The sequence below is a fragment of the Lepus europaeus genome, chromosome 4 (genome assembly GCF_033115175.1).
Source record: "Lepus europaeus isolate LE1 chromosome 4, mLepTim1.pri, whole genome shotgun sequence".
Classification (NCBI taxonomy): Eukaryota; Metazoa; Chordata; class Mammalia; order Lagomorpha; family Leporidae; genus Lepus; species Lepus europaeus.
In genome coordinates this window covers 11,798,798-11,822,415 of record NC_084830.1, presented here as the reverse complement: position 1 = coordinate 11,822,415, position 23,618 = coordinate 11,798,798, and the positions used below count along the sequence as shown (strand labels likewise).

General features: G+C 38.5%; 1 protein-coding gene across 1 annotated transcript in view; it reads right to left on the bottom strand.

The window, feature by feature from the left end:
• ADCY8 (adenylate cyclase 8) overlaps positions 1–23,618 on the bottom strand; it is a 252,622-nt gene that overhangs the window by 181,243 nt on the left and 47,761 nt on the right. Inside the window, exon 2 of the mRNA XM_062189454.1 lies at positions 16,522–16,671. Within this exon, the coding sequence (XP_062045438.1) occupies positions 16,522–16,671 (150 nt within the window). The remainder of the gene's footprint in view (positions 1–16,521; positions 16,672–23,618) is intronic.

Genomic DNA, 23,618 nt, shown 5'->3' with positions numbered 1-23,618 from the left:
GTTACTGAATGTTTAAATACCTTTATAGATATTACAGGGTGGTGGTGCAGGACACAAGTCCTCCATGGACCAAGGAACTTGCAATCTAACAGGGAAGATATGCACCACATGCAATTCTAAGTTGGAAATTACAAAGCTTAACAGACTCCAGTTTAGTCTGGAAAAATTTCCCTAAAAATATCTGACTGTTATCTCTAGCATCTCACTAGGGGCATGTTCCATGGTATGCATTCTATAATGCACTAATCTAACTGAATAATGAACACACTTTTGTGTAATTTTGATTGGAATTTAATGTCATAGAGGAGTCCAGAATAATGAAGTGAAATAAATGAAATGTATTCGATGGCCCTTGGACCAATTTGTTCCTGAAATCTGCTTAGGAATGGAACTCAGACAAGTCCAAAGTTACTGGGAAGGAGAATTTCCCACCTTGCAGAAAATTACCTTCTGGGGTTATTAGCAGTTTATTGCACTTGGTGAGCAGGTAAGGACAGAGCTTGGGCTTTCAGAATAGTTGAGAAGAGCCACAGGACACTAAAACCCCATGTGAGAAAGGGAAAGGAAATTTTCTGATGAACCTGCCATCTTAGATCAGGATGTATTATTGGGGCTGGGAATCTTCATGGATCCTTTGTTGGAAGCGTGTACCTCCACAGGACACTGAACCTCTTTCTCTGGGTAGAAAGAACATGTTGGACAGTATCTTTTCTCTACATTAAAAAATCATCTCCACATCTTTATGTATATTCCCTCTGATCACATCACAATCCTGTTGTGCCAATTCATGCCTGCTCCTCAATGTTCAGGGAGGAGCAATGTTCAGAAATATGAGGCAATACCCTTTCCTTATTTCCAAGATGAATATGAGTTGAGTTTCCTGTCACTGGAGACTAAAAGGGTGTCTCCAACAAGGAAATGAGGACTGAGGTCCTCTCAAGGGAGGAAAGGATGGTATATGATGAGACACCGATAATGAAGGCATTGGATGTTAAAGAGACATCATATGTCATTGTAGGTTATATGTTTCTGGAGCAAGATTCTCTAGTTTTGAGTATCAACTCTGCAACTTACTAGCTGTTATTTAATTTCTCTGTTTTTCAGTCTCCCCACCTATAAATGGAGGTAAAAACATCATCCATCTCATAGGGTTTCTCTGAGAATTGAGTTTATAGATATAGTATAGTTCAACACTTTCCAAAAAACAAAGAGCTATTCACTGTGAGTCCCATCCAGGTAACATTTAAGGTGCGGAGACAGGTGAGAAATGGACTACATTTCATTGTAAAACTGATTGAGAGTTGTATGAGTGTCCTTGAGCTGCTGTAACAAATCAAAACAAATTCAGTGGCTGGAAACAACAAATTTATTCTCTCACCATTCTAGAGATCAGCAGTCTGACATGAAGGTGTTGGCAGAGTTGGTTTCTTTCTGAGTTTCTGATGGAGAAAATCTCCCAACTGCTGGTGGCTGTCAGCAATCTTTGTAGGTGTGCTGCTCAGTCTCTGCCTCTGTCTTAATATAACACTCTCCCTGAGTGCTTCTCCCTCCTGTATCTAGGTTTCTCTGTGTTTTTTCTTCTTGTAAGGACATTACCATAGTAATTAGGCCCCACTCTGATCCAATATTAATTCATCTTAACCTGGATACATCTGCAAAAATTATGCTTCCAAATAAGATCCCACACTAAGGTTTGGGAAGACATGATTGTTTTGAGGGTGGGCACTATTCAACCTAGTATAGAAGTTATATAGATGAGCTGAGGAGATTTAGATTTTGGAAGGATCACTGTGACCACAGCGTGAAAAATAACATTGCAGGGACTGGGACAGTGATGCAAGAGAGAAATGGAGAAGGGAGTATGGTGATACAGATGGATAAAAATGTGAACTATGGCGGGGAAAAGGAACCAACTGCTCATGGTTAAGACTGGATAAGAGGAAGCAGAGAGAGGAGGGGCCAGTGTTGTGGCTTAGTGGGTAAAGCTGCCTCCTGCAGTATCTGCATCCCATATGGGCACCGGTTCGAGTCTCGGCTGCTCCACTTCTGATCCAGCTCTGTGCTGTGGCCTGGGAAAATAGTAGAAGATGGCCAAAGTCCTTGGTCCCCTGCATGGGAGACTCAGAAAAAGCTCCTGGCTCCTGGCTTAGAATCAGCCTAGTGCTAGCCATTGCGGCCAACTGGAGAGTGAACCAGCGGATGGAAGACCTCTCTCTCTCTGCCTCTCCTTCTCTCTCTGTGTACTTTGACTTTCAAGCTTGAAAGGTGGTGCTATTTAGTAAGATAGGAAATACTACCAGCGCCATGGCTCAACAGGCTAATCCTCCGCCTTGTGGCGCTGGCACACCGGGTTCTAGTCCTGGTTGAGGCGCCGGATTCTATCCCGGTTGCCCCTCTTCCAGGCTAGCTCTTTGCTATGGCCCGGGAAGGCAGTGGAGGATGGTCCAAGTCCTTGGGCCCTGCATCCGCATGGGAGACCAGGAGAAGCACCTGGCTTTGGATCAGCGCGATGCGCTGGCCACAGCAGCCATTGGAGGGTGAACCAATGGCAAAAAGGAAGACCTTTCTCTCTGTCTCTCTCTCTCACTGTCCACTCTGCCTGTCCAAAAAAAAAAAAAAAAAGATAGGAAATACTAGAGGGGCAGATATTTGGGGAGGGAAAAATCAGTGCTTGTTAAATGGATAAAATGGAGGATAAAATGATTATTTCACTGATGCCAGGTTTCTGCTTGCTCTGAAATCAGAGTTCTTAGACTGAGTTTTAGCTTCATAGACTCCAACTACTAATCAAGAGTAATTTCAATATTTTTTAAAGATATACCTGGAATTTCTGGATTTTCAAAAGTAACCTGCCAAACTGCCTTACATTATAATAGCTACCCACTTAACTGATTCACTAGCTTATTCTACTGATGGAGGCTCTCCATAACCACTTGCAGATAACTGGCCTTGTATAATCTACCCACCATTTCTGCTACACCAGTTACCAAGAGGCAGTAATATTTGTCCCTAAATCTGTGTATATGAGCTGTATTTGTTATCACTGCAAACAAATTTAGTATCATGTAAGCAACAAATAAGATTGGGAAAAGAAAGTAAGCTTTTGTTGCTATGAAAGATAAATTGAATGCTATGGAAATACTCAAATATTTCATTCTAAAAATCTGTTTTCAAAAGATTAGGAAAAAAAACAGAGAAATTCTCAAATGGTTTTGCATCAAGATTTCTCTGAAACTACCTATAATTTATTTCCCCTATTTTATGGTCAACCTATATTTTTGGGTGTGGTTTATACAAAACAGAGAATGTAGACTTCTGGTCATGGAATTGTACTCAGCTCCACCTAAAATAAGCTATTTTCAGCATGGATCACTTTTCAAAAAATACATATTCAGAAAATACATATTTTATTTTTCTTCTGCTTCATTCTGCTAACACTTTTGAAATGTGCCTTTAGCTGTATCAAGGCAGCAGAGCTTGTCTTCCCTTCAGCATTTTATAGCTGTGCTGTGTTGGGTTTCTCGCTCCAATTTCTCTAGTCAAAATTCCCTGCACAGATTTATGAGATAAAATGCCCCACGTGGCTCCTCGGCTGCTGCTCCTTCTTCAGGCTGCATCAAAGGTGCCCAGGGTGTGATGGGGATTGATTTCCTGCTTCTGGACCGCCTCTGGAAATGTTAATTGTATGCAAATGAGCACAGGGTGATAGCCTTTCTTAGGTTCAATGGGAGTATTTCAAATTAGTATTGCTCATGGGTGCCAATCTGAGTAAGAACACAAATAACAAGAAAGCAAGCTACAGTTGGTGGAATTAGAGTATCTTCTGCTATGAAATAGGATTTAGCCCAGGTGATTCAATAGCTCAAGAATCAACTATGACCGTCCATTCTCATGAGACTGTACTGTTCTAGCCAGTGGAAGCCAGGGATTCCTATGTGTTGCTTACTTTCCTTACAGCAATCTTGAGATGTAGATTTTCACCTTTGACAGATGAAGGATATAGATTCAGAGTTTAAATGTTGTGCCTAAGGTTACCAAATATGGAATTAGAAGTAGGAATCAAATCCAGGGGTGTTCTTCTTCGGAGTCTTCATGCCTTCCATCATGTCACAAAATACAAATAACATGCTGGGAAGATTGCAAAGAACCAAGCAGCCAGACGAAATGCAAGAGTTGGCAACCCACCCACACGTTATAAACTGTCTTTTGAGTGAAATCAGCTGTTACAGGAAGGCCTAAGATCCTTAGCTTTGGGACTCCTATCACCGCTCAAAACCTTCCTTGCAATTAGAGGAGACCATGGTGTTAAACTTGATATGAAACAGAATGGGGAAAACCCATGTTAACTAAAATTTCCTAAGTGCCAAGTTAAAAGAAATGTTACAACTGGAAACATTAGAGGAGGCTTCTGAAAGAGGGACATCTGAGCATCAGATTGGGGCGTTGGTGAGATTTTCACAGAAATAGCCTTAGCATTTGTAGAGTTCTTTACAGTTGAAATAACACTTTTTCAGACAGTATGTTATTTGTTTCTCAAAACACCCCCATGGGTTAGGGCAGGAATGATCATTTCTAATTGAGTGGTGAGGAAACTCATGTACAACATGGTTTGACAATGTGCCCAGAGTCACCTCAGCAAATTAGAAACAAAAATGGCACCAGCATGAAAGTCAGTACTCTCTGGTAGAAATACAACATGAGCCACATACAGCATTTAAAAATGGCTAGTTCTCCCATTAAAAAAAACAGAAACTGTTAAAATTAATTTTGAAAACATATCCTAATTAACTACTTAAACCCTAAATATCATTCTAATGTGTAATCAATATGTAAATAGTATGTAAAAAGTTGTCAGTGAGATCTTTCTCAATCTTTTTCTTGGTGTTGCCTTCAAAATTTAATGTAGGAGTAAATTTACACTCAAAGTATACTTTAGACCAGGGACATTACGGATGCCCAACATCCACATAAGATAATAGCTACCCTGTTGGATACAGCAGAGATATTTCTGATGCCTAGCCCAATATCTTTTTGTTTTACTAAGCTACCTCACAAATACAGACAGAAAGGAAGCAGAGCATTCCATCAAAGGGAGCCACAGAAGCATTTCATTTAGGATCCTAACACAACACAGTCATACTTCAAAAGAATATTAAAGATAATTTAGTGAAGGGTTAAAATACCCAAATAAGGGATGGAATACCACCCCAAGGTCTGAAAGTGAAAGCCACAATTTCTGAAACCTGGCAGACCTGCAGTATAGCAAAGGGTTCCCCTATAGGAACTGTGACCTTAGGTAGGGAAACATAGAATCAGTGAATCCATCAGGGTGAGATGGAGCTATAAACACATGGACCTATCTGGCTTCTTACCTTGCCATCTCCTTCCAGTGCCTCCCATTGGCCATACCAACTAGAAGCCAGATGGTAATTAACCGATTTATGCAATCAGTAAGGTTCAGCTTCTTGGAGCAAAGAAGGATGGAGACTGGATCTAGAGGACACATGGGAAACGACCAGCAAAGAGTCAAAGGCATAAAAGTGCACAGCATTGGGCTGGCGCCACGGCTCACTAGGCTAATCCTCCGCCTTGCGGCGCCGGCACACCAGGTTCTAGTCCCGGTCGGGGCACTGGATTCTGTCCCTGTTGCCCCTCTTCCAGCTCTCTGCTGTGGCCAGGGAGTGCAGTGGAGGATGGCCCAAGTGCTTGGGCCCTGCACCCCATGGGAGACCAAGAGAAGCACCTGGCTCCTGGCTTCAGATCAGCGTGGTGTGCTGGCCACAGCACGCCAACCACGGCGGCCATTGGAGGGTGAACCAACGGCAAGGGAAGACCTTTCTCTCTGTCTCTCTCTCTCACTGTTCACTCTGCCTGTCAAAAAAAAAAGTGCACAGCATGTTTGCTGGTTGAGGTGGAGTGTTGGAATACAAGGAAGGAGGAAGCAAGTGATACAGTTGAATAGTCTGGCTGCACCTGGGTAGTGTTAGGCTGCAAATGAGACTGGCTTGTGTTTGATGGGCAGTAGTAGACGAGGGGCATTAGTATAACATCAACATCAGGCACTAAGAAGATGATCCTGATAGAGTAATATTCACTGCTGTGGTTTTGAGTTTTGGGTTAGTTATAACCTTACCTCTCAAATGAACCAGTTGAGAAATAGATATGGAAACAGACACTTTATTACTGGCAAGGGAACATAGGCTTTGTTGTAAAGGAGTAAACATGGGTTTCCTTTTCCTTTTTTCTGCAGTAGCCACAGTTTCCTGGCCAGAGGTAGAGCAGGTTGGCTCCTGTGGGATTCACAGCATTATGGGCTCCTGTTGAGGAGGACAGTAGCCTGCATGGGTGAGTTCCATGGAGGAAAAAGAAGGAGACATACTCTTACCTCATGCAAAGGCAATGAGTTTGTAACGATCTATAACCCAAGAATCCTACTCTCTGGAGAAATAAGGACCAATGGATCCCTGCCTCACGTGAGATAGAAAGGGACAAGGGCAATCAAGAGAAATGGTATCTTTGGCTTTATGTTCCACACATTTCCATCAAACAATATATTTAGAGTTTCCTATTTCACAGCTCATAAGAAAAATTGGGAAAAGGAAAATACAGTTCCTTTTTCAAGGATAATTTTAGGGTGACATGATTCCAGGTTACTAGACCAGTTCACATTGGTTAGAAACTGGTTAGTGCCAGATAGAAAATTATTTTGTGGAATGCTTTAGACCATACAGTCTTAGTAAAGGTAGCAAAGGTTCACCTGGTACATATGTAGTATACATAGCATCACAGGAATTGGTGTCATGGTTAATGTGGTTGGATATGTCACAGAGAAAGAGGCATTTTTGGGGGGCAATGAGAGTTCATGAATGGGCTGAGTCAGTGACAGCTATGGGATATGCCAGTGAAGACACCCAGGAGAATGTTGGTGACAGGTATGTGAAGCTTAGAAGAGAACATGGTCTCTGGAGACATTGATGTGAGAACAGTCACGAAGCAATGGTTGAAGTCATGATGCATTACCAAAGAGAGTCAATAGATGAACCAAAAGAAGAAGTCAAGAAAAGGCCTTTGGAGAATGCTGATACTTAAGGATTTAGGAAGAGGAAGAAGGAGCTGTGAAGGACACACAGAAACCTGAAAGACAAGAAAGAGAATCAAGAGCTCCGCAGTGCAATTAAAGGAAGAGAGTGCTCCACAGACAGGGGTGGGGGGTGAGTCAGCAGTCTCTGGCTGCAGTGATTAAGGAGGACAGGATGCTGCTGCTGTGTGATTGGAAGAGCAGGGATTCTGAGCAAATCTTTAGAGAATGGAAGACTACATTAGCACTTCCATCCCTCTCTGGAAATTACCCACCACACAGAGAAGTGCTCCCAACAGCTGCTGTTCTATTGTGCGATGCTGTCTCTCATGACTGATCTTGGGAAAGACACCTAGCCAAAGCCTATCTAACAATATTTCAACTCCTGTACTTTTGGATTTTACCTCTACACTATGAACTCTTTGAGACTTTGAATATATGTTTAATTTGTGTTCTCCCCCCCAAAAAAAATATATCTTTTACACGCTGGACTCCTATGCAGATCAAAGCAGGTGTAAACTTTTGAGGGTTTGTGGCAGCCATTTTCTACCATATGGCTTATATAGCAGAGAAAATTAACTTGTAGAGAAGGCAAGAATATAGCAGACATAGGGAAGGATTCAAGGATGGAAAGGAAGCTCTGTGGAATTTTAGAAGCTCTATTTATTGGTTCTGGGCCCTTCCAGGGCTCTGAATTACTTTTCTAAGAATTTTTTGACGTATCCTTACAATTTTAAAATAAATTACCCCTGTCTTTTTTCTTAAGTGAGAAGTAAGTGGTTATTGTTACTCATAACCATATCTAATTAATTCAGTTGTGTGGAAAAGTCTAGAATACAAGGATGTGCCATCTAATATGGAGCCACTGGCCATATTTGGCTATTAAATTTTAAATTAATTGAAATAAAAAATTAGCTCCTTAATCACATTGTCCACATTTCACTTGCTTTCACTTACTGCTCAGTAGTCACAAGTGGTTTATGGCCTTTGGATAATGCAGATACAGAAAACTTCCAACATCACAGGAAGTTCTACTGGACATGCAAGAGTAGAGTATTACATACGGGGAAGGATAATTATTAGATCCCAGTTAAATATAAGAGTGGTAATAAGAGAGGGAGGAGATGTACATTTTGAGATATGCTCAATCAGACTTGCCCCAAATGGTAGAGTTAGCAACATGCCAGGGGATTCCAATTCAATCCCATCAAGGTGGCATGTACCAATGCCATCTAACTAGTCAAAGTGATAAGTTTCAGTTCACAATTGATCATAATGATAGGATTAAGAGTCAAAGGGATCACATAAACAAGATTAGTGTCTGCTAATACTAACTGAAAGAATTAAACAGGAGAGAAGGATCCAACATGGGAAATAGGATATACAGCAGACTCATAGAATGGCAGATAGGATATACAGCAGACTCATAGAAAGGCAGATGTCCTAAACAGCACTCTGGCCTCAGAATCAGCCTTTAAGGCATTCAGATCTGGCTGAAGAGCCCATGAGATTATTTTAGGCATGGAAAGCCAAGGCACTCTGGAAAAAAAAAAAAACCTAAATGAAAGATCTCTGTGAGTGAGATACCAGTAGAAAGAATGGGACATCAAAGAATGAGGTGCCTTTCTCTGAAGGAAGGAGAGAACTTCCACTTTGACTATGACCCTGTCAGAATAAGATCGAAGTGGCAAACTCAAAAGGCTTCCATAGCCTTGGCAGCTCATGACTAGAGCCTAGGGAGATTACTGATGCCATAAACAAGAGTGTCAAGTTGTTAAGTCAACAACAGGAGTCACTGTGCACTTACTCCTCATGTAGGATCTCTGTCCTTAATGTGTTGTCCAATATGAATTAATGCTATAACTAGTACTGAAACAGTACTTTGTGTTTCTGTGTGGGTGCAAACTGTTGAAATCTTAACTTAATATATACTAAATTGATCTTCTGTATATAAAGATAATTGAAAATGAATCTTGATGTGAATGGAATGGAGAGGGAGTGGGAGATGGGAGGGTTGCAGGTGGGAGGGAAGTTATGGAGGGGAGAAGCCACTGTAATCCAAAAGTTGTACTTCTTTGAAAATTTATATTTATTAAATAAAAGTTAAAAAAAAAGAGCAGAAACAACACATATTCTGAGGTTCTGCCACTTGAGGTCAACTGTGAATTTTCTTTGAATAGATCATTGACAAAGTTCTTCTTTACTGGATAAAAGAATCTATAGCTTTAAAAAGCCCCCTAGATCTATGAGATACCAACATAAATAAAACCATCTAACTCAGAAGGCATTCACAAACCCAACTTTCTTCAACAATCTTTTCTTTGGACCTTTATCTTACACCGGTATTGTCTAACAGAGTTATTTAAGTTAAATGGAATCACTTTAATACAGCTAAAACATCTGCTGCATTTAAAAATAATCTTCCTGCTGCTATAACATATGGTGTAGCCAAGAACTTTTATTCCAGTGCCCCCAGAGTCTCTGAGACACCTCAAAATGTCATGATTACCATACGGAGGTTTATGCAATCCTCAAAGCTGAAATAAAAACAATTAATTCATTTTAATATTTAAGATAAATATGGGCCATTTGGGCCATTTGGGAAGAGAAATGGGATTACAAAAACCATAATAATTAGAACCTAACTCTCTAAAGAGAGATTTTCCAAGCTGTAGCTTCCAGATGGAAAATTCCCCTCACAGATTTTGTTGAGGACACGTGCATGGTTTGTCCCAGTATCTACTGAATGGAATAAGGTTACTCCTCCAGCACATTTTTAATGAATGTCACATTGGGCACAAGCCTGTTTACTTTTACACAGGTGAGGTTTTTTTTTTTTTTTTTGTAGGTAGAAATGAAACAGGAACCAAAGTTTGAATTCAGCATAACTCAGTTAAATAAACTTTAACCCAAAAGTCTTGTATTCTGTCACTGTGGTAGATAAATACCAGGGAATCAGATGAACTACATAGAGAAGTTGCTTTCAAAAGAGTTTTTACTAACAATAGTTATACATGTTTATGAGCTACAATGTGACATTTTAATATATGTATTTTATGTGCACTGATCAAATCAGGGTAGTCAAAAAGTTCTCCTTTTTGAAATTATTTTAATTTTTAAGATTTATTTTATTTATTTGAAGGGCAGAGTCAGAGGGAGATCTATCTGTCTATGTATGTATGTATGTATGTATCTATCTATAGAGAGAGAATGTCTACCATCCACAGGTTCACTCCCCAAATGGCTTCAACTTTCAATGGCCAGGGCTGGACCAGGCTGAAGCCTGGGGCCAGAACCTTCATCCAGGTCTCTCACTTGGGTATAGGAGCCCAAGGACTTGGGCCAGCTCCCGCTGCTTTCCCAGTTGCACCATCAAGGAGCTGGATTGGAGGTGGAGCAGCTGAGACACAAACCGACACCCCTGTGATATGCCGATATTGCAGGCAGTGGCTTAACTCATTATACCACAATGCTGGTTCCAAAATTATTTTTTTATTGAAGGCTTTAGTCTTTGTTCTAGTTGCTTATGACATACATAAAAGGTTATTGTGAACTATAGTCACCCCACTATGCTGTATAATACTAGGAACTTATTCCTTTTTCTTAACTTTGATTTGGTATCTGTTATTCAAACATTTTTTACTCTCTACCTACCCCTCCAAGACTCTAGTAATTATTCTGTATTCAGATTGAAGATTTTTCGGCTTACACATGTGAAAGAGAACATATGCTAGTTTTTTTTTTTTTGTATCTGGCTTATTTCACTTTATATGGTATTCTCTAATATTCCATTGTGTGTGTGTGTGTGTGTGTGTGTGATATTTTCTTTACCCATTCATCTGAGTAGTTACTTTAGCTACTTTCAGTAGTCTTTAGTGGTCTTGGAGAGACAGAAACACAGATTAGTATATGCTATCAAGTATGCCCCATTCTATAGAAAAGTTTATGCTCATTGTATGTGGGGGCATAAGAGAGGCTTTTTAACTCTAACTAAGATCTAATGGAGGGAGACATGCTGAGACAGACGACCAGAGACACAACAAGATGTAGGCTGACTTTCCTCGATGAAAGGACCCCATGGCACAAAGTTGGAAATTAGCAGCTCAAGGAGCTGGAGGTCATTTGGTACAATGGAAGAGGGAAGGGGATTGGGAAGAATTCTTGTGGAAAGAATATGCGCTAGATCCCAGAAACTCTGTTGCACCATGCATGAGGATTTTGAGGAAATGTGGTAGCTAGAGGGTTTTCCTGCTGAGATGAGATATCAATGCCACCACCATCACTAGAGTCTCTATAATATGCCTTAAGCATTTACGCTGCTTTGGACTACGAACCATTCATCCTTAACCATCACCAAAACATGGGAAGACAGGTTTAACCACTATGCTCACCTTATACCCATAACACCAATGTTTTCAGAGAGCAGTTTGCATGAAGCCCCAAATTCAGGAAATACAGGAAGAGGGATTGGAACTCAGATTCTCCAAAGGCTGTTGGGTTTTTTGTTAACATATACACTACACTGGTTCTGGGTCATGCCAAGATCGTAAGATTGAGAACAGACTGGAGGAAAAGGGGCTGAAGACTGGGAAAACAGCAGATAATTAGAATTCTCTGTGCTGGTTGAAATCTGTGCTTACAAAAAGACAATGTGCTTGCCTTCCCAAAGGAAAGGGCTAATATGGATTCAGTCTCTTGTGGAAAATCATCTAAATGAAAAATTCCAGCTTTGGACTCACTCAATACATTCTGGTGGCACTGTACCAGCTTCCATGGAAGGGAAGTGAGATGTAAAATTGAGAATCATCTTCAAAGAGTTTAGTTAAAAACCTGGTTTTTAAAAACTTAGCTAAAAGCCTAGAAACATTGAACAAGGTGTTCTAACATTTCTTGGTTCTTGGACTTCAAGAACCATGCATGAAATTCAAGATACTGAAGAAAGAAAACCTGTTTCCCAGAACATCACACATCACATTATATGATGGGGACCACAAAGCAAAAGAAAGCATGGTTCGCATGCCTCTTATTTTCTAGCTAGTGCTTGACCGTTTTTATTTGTGACAACAATTGGCAACCATCATGGAAGACTGATGATCCCAGTTACTTCATAAGTATATTTTCTGCAGTGGTTTTTGGTCACTGTCAGATGGGATATTTAGAGGAATGAACCATGGGGACATTCTTCAAGGGCTCACAGTTGATCCTGACAGATGTGCAGCAATTGAGATCCAGTGTAGCATGCTGTAATCGAGATCTGTAGTAGTCTTTCTCACTTTCATGTATACAGCACTTTGAAGAACTCCTGATGCATAGTTGATATCTGATAAATAGATTTTTTCACTGAGTGAAAAGTAGTAGTGTCTCATTGAAATAGACATTTTTGAAGGTATCAAAGAAAACCTACCACCAGTATTTCCATCCTTCTTGCCAGTAGTATTATTGATAATCTCTGCCTTCCCTATCTTCCAATAATCAAAATTCTATTCACCCACCAGGTTCCATGAGTAAGTATTAAGTTTATTTTTCACTGTATCTACATCATGAATTAATGAATTGGATAAATATTTAAATGGATGAATTATTCTAAATGTGCTCAAAAATTTTCCCCAACAAACTATGCTCTCTCTTTGAGATATTTCCATATGTTTTTGACATTTGTGGGGGTAATTTTCACTTCTTTACTAAGCTAAATTTTTTTCATATGTCAGCTTAGGCAGCATTTCTTCTGTGTAGCCTTCTACAAATATAAGCTCATTTAGGTTTGACCCATCCAGTATTGTTATAGGTCTACATAGTTGTCTGTTTCCTTATATACCTGGCAAACTCTGTCAGGCTAGGAATTGATAGCTAATCACTATTGTATTCCCAATGTCCATCAGACCTGCTGTTCAGAGAGACTCTCATTAAGTTAATTCATGATTTAAAAAATAAAACTTTTAAATATTAACTTTGTATTCTAACATGAGATAAAATCAGTGCTTGAAAAACACTACAAAACAATCGACTATATGTAATATGGCCTCCTTGATTCTGCATTTCAAAAAATATCTTTTGACTCCTTTGGGATAATTATCCAAGAATAAAGTATATACTGTCACTTTGGCACTTACAGTGTCTCTTTCAGAGGATATAAGATTCTTAACAAGCATAACATTATAGTTAGCTCTGCTGAAAGGTAAATAGGAATGAATTTGTCAATGGCACATGATAATTTAAAATATTATATAGAGGCTTATTCTGAGCTCTGGTTACTGTATACCTGAGGAGAACCACAATTCTGATTTGCCTCCATGTAAATAACTCTAAATTATTTCAATCCTTAATGTATTCTCAAAAGAGTCCTCTTGGGACTGAGCTATGTTGGCTGACTCATAGAAATAATTATACACAATTTAGCCAAATAGAAACTCTTCACTGAGTTGTGCACAATATTTCTCAACATTAAGGAGATTTTTAAGGCAGGGTATTATTATCCCTATGCTATAGATGGAGAAATTAAGATTTGGAGCTCGCTCAGCCCCACTAAAATAGTAACAAAGGTTTCAAATCTAGGGCAGTCTCCTTTGAAAGCCTATATCCTCCGCTGGACTCACTGATGGTCTACCACTGAGGAAGTTCTCAGGGAAAACAGAAACATGAAGCAGAGATCAAATGTTCATGAAAAGTAACTTTAGCACTGAATGACACAGAGATGGCAATGTCAGACATACCTTGGGAGGAAGGGACTTTGTCAAACACACTTTATCATGGTTGTAAACTTAGGATTCAAAAAGCCCACAGCATATTTTACTTAATCCTCAAAACAAAGAACATTCTATCAAAAGTTATTCTTTTTCTTATATTTCATCCATGAAAATAATGAGATTTACTTGTAGTTTTATGCTGATTTATACACAGCATCTCTTCTGAGGCAAATGCAATGCTGAAAAAGAAGGTACTCCGCCATGAGGAACATAAGCTGAGAGTGAAGAGGCTTAGGTGCACCAATTAAGAAGCAGGACAGCCACAAAACCTAGTGGCCCAAGCTCTGTATTATTGTTTCCTCTGTTCTCACCTGTGTATGTTGTTATTTCTTCTTCTTTCTACCAACTTAATAAAAATAAAGATTTGCTAACAAGATAGAAGATCCCTCCAACATGTTGGGTTATTGGATCATTGTGATTCCAGGACATGCAATTTGAAGGGTGGAAAAAGAAGAAAATCTTACAGATAAGATAAGGCAATAACTTTCAGTGTCTTTAGTATTTCATTAATTTTTGCTAGCAGATATCCCTGACAACTCACCCACAACTGTGGCTCCTGTTGTGACAGAGCATGGAGAAGAGTTGAATCAATTATTGATAGAGCAGCTTTCTCTGAATTGGCACAGATCCCATGGAAAGAGTGATGTGCCAATCTGGCAACTGTTCTGTTTTGCACAGCAACATAATACAAAGTTGTGGGATGTTCTCATGTTTATTGTACGAGATCCTTTCTTTCTTAAAGTTGTGTTTCTAAATTATTCCAAGAGCTATTCAGGAAAACTACAATAAGATTATTATTGAGGTTCCACAATTGTTTTAAATAGTAACTGAGAAACTCCCCATTCTTAGCCTTGAGAATTCAAGGCAGGACTCACAAATTCCATGGTTTCCTCTATGCTTCTGACAATACCTTGTGGTGATGATACCACGAGTCTTTGGCAGGTTTCCTCTGACCTGTCTTTCTCATCCATCATCATACAGATGTGACTCCATTCACTTCAAATATCCATGTTTTCTGATAATTTTATCAAGTTATTCATGAGGAAAAACACAGAGGGTTTTTTTGACAGCTATTTTTAAGTCATTTCTCAAACCATCACTGTCTAAACCTTAAAATAGCAGGTGTGATATACTTAGCAAGGCACAACTTTAAGAAACAAGCTTAGTATGGCACAAGCTGATGTTTGTGTTGAACAGAGAATTACCAGGAGCATTTGATTTAGGATACTCTATGTCTATTTTAAAACCATCTCTACAACACATTCTGGATATTTCTCTTTGAAAACTGTTTTCAGAAACAACAGTATGCATGGTGATGAATATATGAATAGTTTCAATAAAAGAAATATTTAGCCTTTGAAAGTTAACGTCATTTCATTAATTTTTAAAAATTTATTTAGTTGTATTTATTTGTAAGACAGTCAGAGACAGGCAGAGACTGACAGAGAAAGATCTTCCATCTGCTGTTTACTTCCCAAATGGCCACAACAGCCCTCTGGGCCAGGTGGAACCCAGGGTCCTGGAACTCAATCCAGGTCTCCCATGTGGGTGACAGGGCTCAAGTATTTGGGCCATTACCTGCTGCCTCCCAGAATGCACACCACTAGAAAGCAGGGATTGGAGTCAGAACCAGGACACAAACCTAAGCACTGCAATATGGGTTGCAGGCTTCCCAAGTGACATCTAGGCTGACGTACCAAATACTTGCCACAGAAAGCTGATTTCATTTCCAGAAACGTAGCCACTGAGGCAAAAGCTATTTTCATAGTTCCTATAACATCCAGCCAATCAGGATGTCCAACAAACTCTTATTTCAACCTCTCTAAAATGAAACTCATTGCTTTCCTCTAAACCAACCTATTTTTCCCGTTTCATCCTTTATTCTGAGATTGGCATTATATGTAATATGTATTTTGAAAGTTGGGATGACCTATGATGGACTAGACATGTACAAGATTCTTCTAAGGGTTTTCTGTCGTTTGAATCACTATGCAGTGAAAAGTGTTATCTGATAACAATGTACAGTTTCAGAGAACAAGGGTAAAAAATGAGATTGTTCATTTTTAGGAGGCATGGTCCTGTTGACAAACATAAATGATCATCAAAAGTGCCATAAAGGGTCGGCGCGGTGGCTCACTTGGTTAATCCTCCGCCGGTGGCGCTGGCATCCCATATGGGCGCCAGTTCTAATCCCAGTTGCTCCTCTTCCAGTCCTGCTCTCTGCTGTGGCCAGGGAGGGCAGTGGAGGATGGCCCAAGTGCTTGGGAGACCAGGAGGAAGCACTTGGCTCCTGGCTTCGGATTGGCGCAGTGCTGGCCGTAGTGGCCATTTGGGGAGGGAACCAACGGAAGGAAGACCTTTCTCTCTGTCTCTCTGTCTCTGTCTCTGTCTCTGTCTCTCTCTCTCTCTCTCTCACTGTCTACAACTCTACCTGGCAAATAAATAAGTAAAAAAAAAATTAAAAAGTGCCAGAAAGCTATGTTGTGAGTATGATCATTTTATTTTTGTGGGAAACAAGTACCTGAGTGTGGAGAGCTAGTTGGACCCACTTTGACTTATCAGTCTAACATTACTATTTTAGATTCTGCAATCCCATGACAGGTACTTTGAGAGAACAGCTGCCAAGTCAGGATGCAAGCTTCATGCAATTCAGACATTGACTAGGGGATAACTGGGATGCACAGTCTTTCCAACTGGTACCTGTCTTTGATTCTCTGTCTCCAGGCGTAGCCTGGCCTCCACACACCTCCGCGTCTCCAGGAAGGCTTGACGCTGGGCCCGGTCTGAGAGGTAACTGATGAAGATTCCAGCTGTGTTCATACACATGAATAGCACTGCCTGGGCCACAACCTAAAACAGAATTTCAAACACAGTCTGGTCAGGTAATTAAAACAAAAAGTGATGGGAAGTAAAGAGAAAAAAAATTTTTAAAAAATGGGCCTTGCCTATAATGCTGCTGAGTGAGGGTGTTTTTACATTTTTGCTTGTTGAACTCTTTATTAATGGAGCCTTAAGCTTTTGACTATAATGTAAATTAAAAGCATGTTATCTCAAAAACTAAAAAGGAAGGAAGGAAAGAAAGAAAGAAACAGAAAAAGAGAGAGAGGGAGGGAGGAAGGAGAAAGGGAATTGTCACATTCTTAGAATTTTATCTATGAGCTACACTGAATCTGTTCTCTTTGTATTAATATCACGTTAACATGAGAATTGTGTTATAGTAATTATGATACATTTTCTATGACCCTGAGAATCTAATTTATTAATAATTCCTTCTCATTTTCTCAAGGTAAATCTTTATGTAGTCATCCAAATGTTTTAAGCATGCTAATAGAACTATGCCTTTCACTCAGATCTTGAGTGAAACACCATCTGTTCAAAGACGTCTTCCTAGGCCACACTATCCGTTAAAGCCACTTCCTCTGTAAGTTTTGACTTGAACTTGTATTGGAAACTTTAGGCAAGATTGGAGCCTGGTTGGCTTCTCTCTTCCTCATGCTGCCTCAACTTCCCCCTTCACTAGCTAAAGTCTATGAGCCTAAAGGGCTGGGGAATCAGTTGTGGGGAGGTGGGGGAGGAAAGAGATTAATAAAATAGAGGAAAGTTATCCACTGAAGGGAAATACTGTATTTTGACTTTAGTGCCCTTATGTGCCTTGGGATAGAATCCAACTCTTCTTTCCAATTCAAGAGAAGATACCAGATTTGTCTACTACTTAATCTTTGGCATCAAATATCTTTGCTGTACTCTTACATTAGGCTTTGTACTTTCACGTTTTCTCACTTCCAAACTACTCTCAGTGAAGACCTGGGGAAGATTCTGAACGAGAATCAATATGTGGAAGAAAGGAACATTACAGTGTCAGTCTCCTTATTTGTATGACTTTAATCTGAGGGCAGATCATAGTTGGGTCAGAGTGTGGTGGCTGAGGGTCAAATAGAAAAGTCAGGTGAGCTTAAGAAGCAAATAGCATCTATAGCTGCTGGAAAGTGATGGAAGAATCCAATAAAAGAGAGACTAAATGTAAGGGAGCCTGAATCATACACATACATGGAAGACAGCAAGCAGTTGTGGTAAGGATAAAAGAACTGAACTGAAATTTGAACTGCAGTTCAAAACACAAAGATTTCTATTTGATTTCAACAAGGTTAACTGCTGCCTTAAAAAAGTCACCATCCCCAGAGCAATGTGAGAGAATCGAGCCTCTTAACCAAATGGCTTTCACAATGTCTTCAACATAATACAAAAATACGTGACATAGGCATACACATTAAACAATAAACATTGAAATTACACTCTCAAGAGAAAAGATAATCAACAGACGGCTATTCTCATCTGATACAGATGCTGAATTAGCAGACAAAAATGATAGCAACTCTGACAACTTTTCCCAGCGATATAACAATAAACATGCAAATAATGAATGAAAATAGAGGAAATAAGTAGAGAAATAGAAATCACGATAAAAGGAAAGTCCAGAACTGAAAAATATAATATCTGAAACAAAAACATTAATTAGATGATATTAACATCGGAATGTAGAGTATAGAAGAGTCCATAAACCTAAAGTTGTGATATAGATAATGCCTATTCTGAAGAAACAAGAGAAAAATATTTTAAAAGGGTTTTAGTGATCTGAGTGACAATATTTAAAGGTCCTACATATAAATAATTGGATTCTCAGAAGGAAAGAAAGAATGGGAGACAATAATTTGTTTTAAGAAATATTCGGTGTTGGCCTGCGCCGCGGCTCAATAGGCTAATCCTCTGCCTTGCGGCGCCGGCACACCAGGTTCTAGTACCGGTCGGGGCACCAGATTCTGTCCCGGTTGCCCCTCTTCCAGGCCAGCTCTCTGCTGTGGTCCAGGAGTGCAGTGGAGGATGGCCCAAGTGCTTGGGCCCTGCACCCCATGGGAGACCAGGAGAAGCACCTGGCTCCTGCCATTGGATCAGCACGGTGCGCCGGCCGTGGCACGCCGGCCGCAGCAGCCATTGGAGGGTGAACCAATGGCAAAGGAACACCTTTCTCTCTGTCTCTCTCTCTCTCACTGTCCACTCTGCCTGTGAAAAATAAAATACATAAATAAATAAATTAATTAATTAATTAAAAAAGAAATATTCAGTGTAATTCTATAAATTTTATAAAGACATATTTATAAATTCAGGAAGCTCAAAATACACACAAGATAAATGTGAATACAAACTATGCTTGTGTACATCATAGTCAAAATGCTGAAAAGCAAAGAAAATCTTGGAAACAGTCAAGGAAAATGTTACATAAAGGGGACCTACTCTTCAATTATGATGATATTTTCAAATTAGACAAAAATAATTCAGCTAATATTTGTAAGAGATAGTCCTAAAATAAAGCAATATACAAAGTTTGAAAGAAAAAAACAAAATAAAATTGATTTTGTTGTTTAAGTATCAGATTAAAGAGAATTTAAGAAATGAGGTATTACTAGAGATAAATGGGCCACTAAGTAATTATAAAAGGTTTACTTAACCGGGAAGATTTAAAACTTTGAACTTGGATCCATTTAAGAATACAGCTTCAAAATATGTGATGGAAATAGGATTTTCAACTTTGTAATTATTTACAAATCTATTTTAACATAATTTTCAACAGTTAATAAACCAACTGGATAGAGAAGTCATCAAAGATAGAGAATTCAAATAGATCTGACAATTAATGATTTTGTAATGGAACATAATATCTCACAATTAGTAAAATAATCATTTTAGATTTATAAGAACATTTGTAAGAAATGTGCTCACAGTGGGACTGAAGCTAGCCTCAGGAAATGAAGTCAAAGAGAAGGAAACAGAAACCTCAGGTTTGTGTTTGCAAGATGATGATGATGAAGATAAAGATGAATATGAGTTTCAATCATGGAGAAGAGGAAATCCTATACAAGCGGAAAAATTTTTAAGAATATTATTTAGAAGAACAACTTTTAAAAATTATTTAAAGGAGCTAATGAGCCACAAATTAAAAATAATTCTTTAGCACAGTTGGTTTAAGGATAGCAAATTTGTTATTTAAACACATAACTGTACCTAATATGAAAGCATCAAAGGCCTGGTGACTTTTACACAGTTGTGAAGATCTACAGGAATGATATGGGTAATCTCTACCAGTATTGGATGATGATGTAAATGATAGGGTGTTCAGAAATTTATTCTGGATTATAATCTGCTGATAACATTTCATTAAATGACAGAATTGCCAGGACTCTCCTAAGTCTCAGCTATTATGGATGGGTTGTTAGATAGTAAGAAATATATTTTTAAAGATTTTATTTATTTATTTGAGAAGTAGAGTTTCAAACAGAAAGTGGGAGAGACAGAGAGAAAGGTCTTCCATCCGCTGGTTCACTCCCCAAATGACCACAGTGGCCAGAATTGAATGGATCTGAAGCCAGGAGCCAGGAGCTCCTTCTCTGTCTCCCACGTGGGTGCAGGGGCCCAAGCATTTGGGCTATCCTCTATTGCTTTCCCAGGCCATAGCAGACAGCTTGATCAGAAAAGGAATCGGACTGAAATGGAACCAGTGCCCAGGTGGGAAGGTGGCTCAGCAGGCAGAGACTTAATCCTCTAAGCCACAGAGAAGGCCCCAGTAGGAAATATTTGTAATTAAAATACTTTTTTGTTTTCAAGAGTTGTCTTTGAAGAAAAGTAAATTTCTTTTAATTTTTTACTGTAGAAAGAGTCCAATTTGTATTCAATCTATTTTTTTTATTAAACTTTTATTTAATGAATATAAATTTCCAAAGTATAGCTTATGGGTTACAATGGCTTCCCCCCTCCCATAACTTCCCTCCCGCCCGCAACCCTCCCGTTTCCCGCTCCCTTTCCCCTTCCATTCATGTAAAGATTCATTTTCAATTCTCTTTGTATACAGAAGATCAGTTTAGTATATATTAGGTAAAGATTTCAACATTTTGCCCATATAGCAACTTAAAGTGAAAAAACTACCATTGGGTTACTAATTATAGCATTAAATAGCAATGTACAGCACATTAAAGACAGAGATCCTACATAATTTTTTTCACTATTTGAAAGGCAGAGTTGCAGAAGGAGAGGGAAGAGATACAGAGGGAGAGAGACTTTCCATCCACTGGTTCACTCCTCAAATGGTGCAATGGCCAGGGCTGTGCCAAGTTGAAGCCAGGAGCCCAGAGCTTCTTCTGGGTCTCCCATGTGAGCGCAGGGGCCCAAGCTCTTGGACCATCTTTGCTGGTTTCCTGGATGCATTAGAAGGGAGCTGGAATGGAAATGGAGCAGCCAGGATACAACTGACACCCACATGGGATGAGGCATCACAGGCAGTGGCTTAACGTTCTATGACACAATGCTGATCTCTTCAAGCTGAATTTTTTTCAGTTTTTTTTATATGCAATAATACCATTTCAGTGAAAATCGTAACAAACTCAGTGTTATTGATTGCTATAAGATAATGGTAGCTAGCTCTGTGGTATTTCCATTTTCATCATATTAACTCCTGTACTTTTCCTGTTATTGGTCTTTGCTTTGCCACTTAGTGAGCATTGGTTTAGTTGGTTCCTTTGCTTTTTCAGTAATATTTTCAGAATGTAAAAGGTTTTCACATATTGCTTCCTTCTTGTCCCCTTTTATTCCTCTTGCCTGTTTATTAATAGGCTTGATGTGCTGATTATTAAGATAAGTGATTTCATTTTGGCCACCAAAAGTCTGTCCCCAACAAAAGGTTTAAACTAACAAAATCAACAATAAAAGAAAATTTCAAAGAACTAGCATTAAAAACTACAGTTAATGACTACAATGTAATAAAGTTACAGATAAACGTAAATGAAAACCAGGAAAACATCATGTGTTTGAAAGTTTAAGATATTTTTAAATAGCTCAATGACTTAAGAATATAACAAAATGGGAAATATGTATAGACAAAGAATAAGGAAAATACCATAGGATAAGTCACAAAAGCTTCATTAGGAAAAGAAGAGAGTTTGAAATGCGTGTCTAACCATTCAACTTAAGAAATTAGCAAAGCTAAAAGCAACATCACACCACAGAAAGCGAGAACTTGAATAAACTCAAAGTATGTAGAAAAATAAAATAGAATCAGCAGGTAATGAAATACAAAAACAAGTATACATTAAAGAAGGTCAATAAAATCAGTAATTTACTCTCTGAAAAGACTGTGTTTCTTAGAAGCTTAATAAAGACAAAAAGAGAAAAGGTACAAATATACAAATATTAAGACAAGGAAATTAGATAATTAAAGATATTGCAGAAATCAAAGATAAGAGACTATGAACTTAATTGCTAATATATAATCTTAGATGGAATTCAGATATTTCTGAAAATATATCCTTACCAAAGCTGACTCAAGAAGAAATGAGGAAAATTAAATAAATGGAATCATAATTAAAAATCTTTCCACAAGGAAAGCAATAAGCTCTGATGGCTTCATCAGACCACTCTGCAAGTAATTGTGGGATAAATAATTTAAATTTTCATTATCTCTTCCAGAGAATAGAAAACAGAGAACACTCACCAACTCACTCAGTCTGTCAGGATAGTATAACCTTGATACCAAAACTAAGACAATTGATATAAAAAGGCAAAAAGCAGGTAAATCTCACTCATGAACACAGGGAGAAATTCCTACTTGTAATATTAGCAAATTGAAGCTATCAATGTAGAGAAAAGATAAGTAACTTGACTACACATTATCAAACTAACTAACGTAATCTACTCTACTTACAGCTTTTAAAAAACATACAACTATCTCTTCATATGTGGAAAGGAAGCATTTGTAAAATTCAATTTCTTTTCACTTAAAAATATGATGTTATAAATAAGCTTTCTATTCACTGTGTAGGATACCTCAGAAATGAAAACAAAAACACTAAAAATAAATATCCTACTCAATAGTAAAACGTTGAAAGCATTTGCTTAAAGATCAGGAGACAATCTAGGAGAATATTCTTATTACCTTGATAGATTTTTAAAAGTATGCCCAACCCAAACTATTAAGCTACAGAATCATGAAGACATATATGGTTGTCATTTTAAACCTCTGAATTTTGGAATGGAATTAATAGGTATTAATACACTTTCCCAAGTTAAAAAAATCTACAGAAGTAAACTGTATAGTACAAGCCAAAAGCCATAGATTAATACATTTACTGAATTAAAAATAAGAATTTCTATTCCATCAAAAGTCAATGTAAATAAAATGGGAATAAAAAATTACACAAATGGAGAAAATATTTTTGGGACACTACAGACAGCAAAGAATTAATAGTCACTTCATATGATGAGCTTAGATTACCTATAAGAAAGATATACACAACAGTTATTGAAAACAAGGACAAAAGATACACATGTTTCAAAAATGGGAAAACATCAAAGTGCAAATAAGTGCAATATTGTTAATGAACTGGGAACTGAAAATTAAAAGTACAATGGGAGACTATTTCACACCTACCAGGTTATGAAATTGTTGAAAGTGGAGCATGGTGGTGAGAATGTGAACACACACAGCTACTTTGGCTGCACACACATGGTTAATTTGTGCATCCCTACAGCTGTGCCTTCCAATGCCACACTCCAGAGTCACCTTTGCTGGAGTGTCCTAGGAAATGTGCCCAAGATACCCAGTGCAGCATTTTACATGGGGGCTTGAACCTGGAAATAATCTGAATGTCGATCAATAGTAGAATGGTAAATACTTTGTAAAGCATTAAAATAAATACTACTCAGCAGAGAAAACAAGTAAATGTATGCATCAAAATGGATGACTATAGAAATAA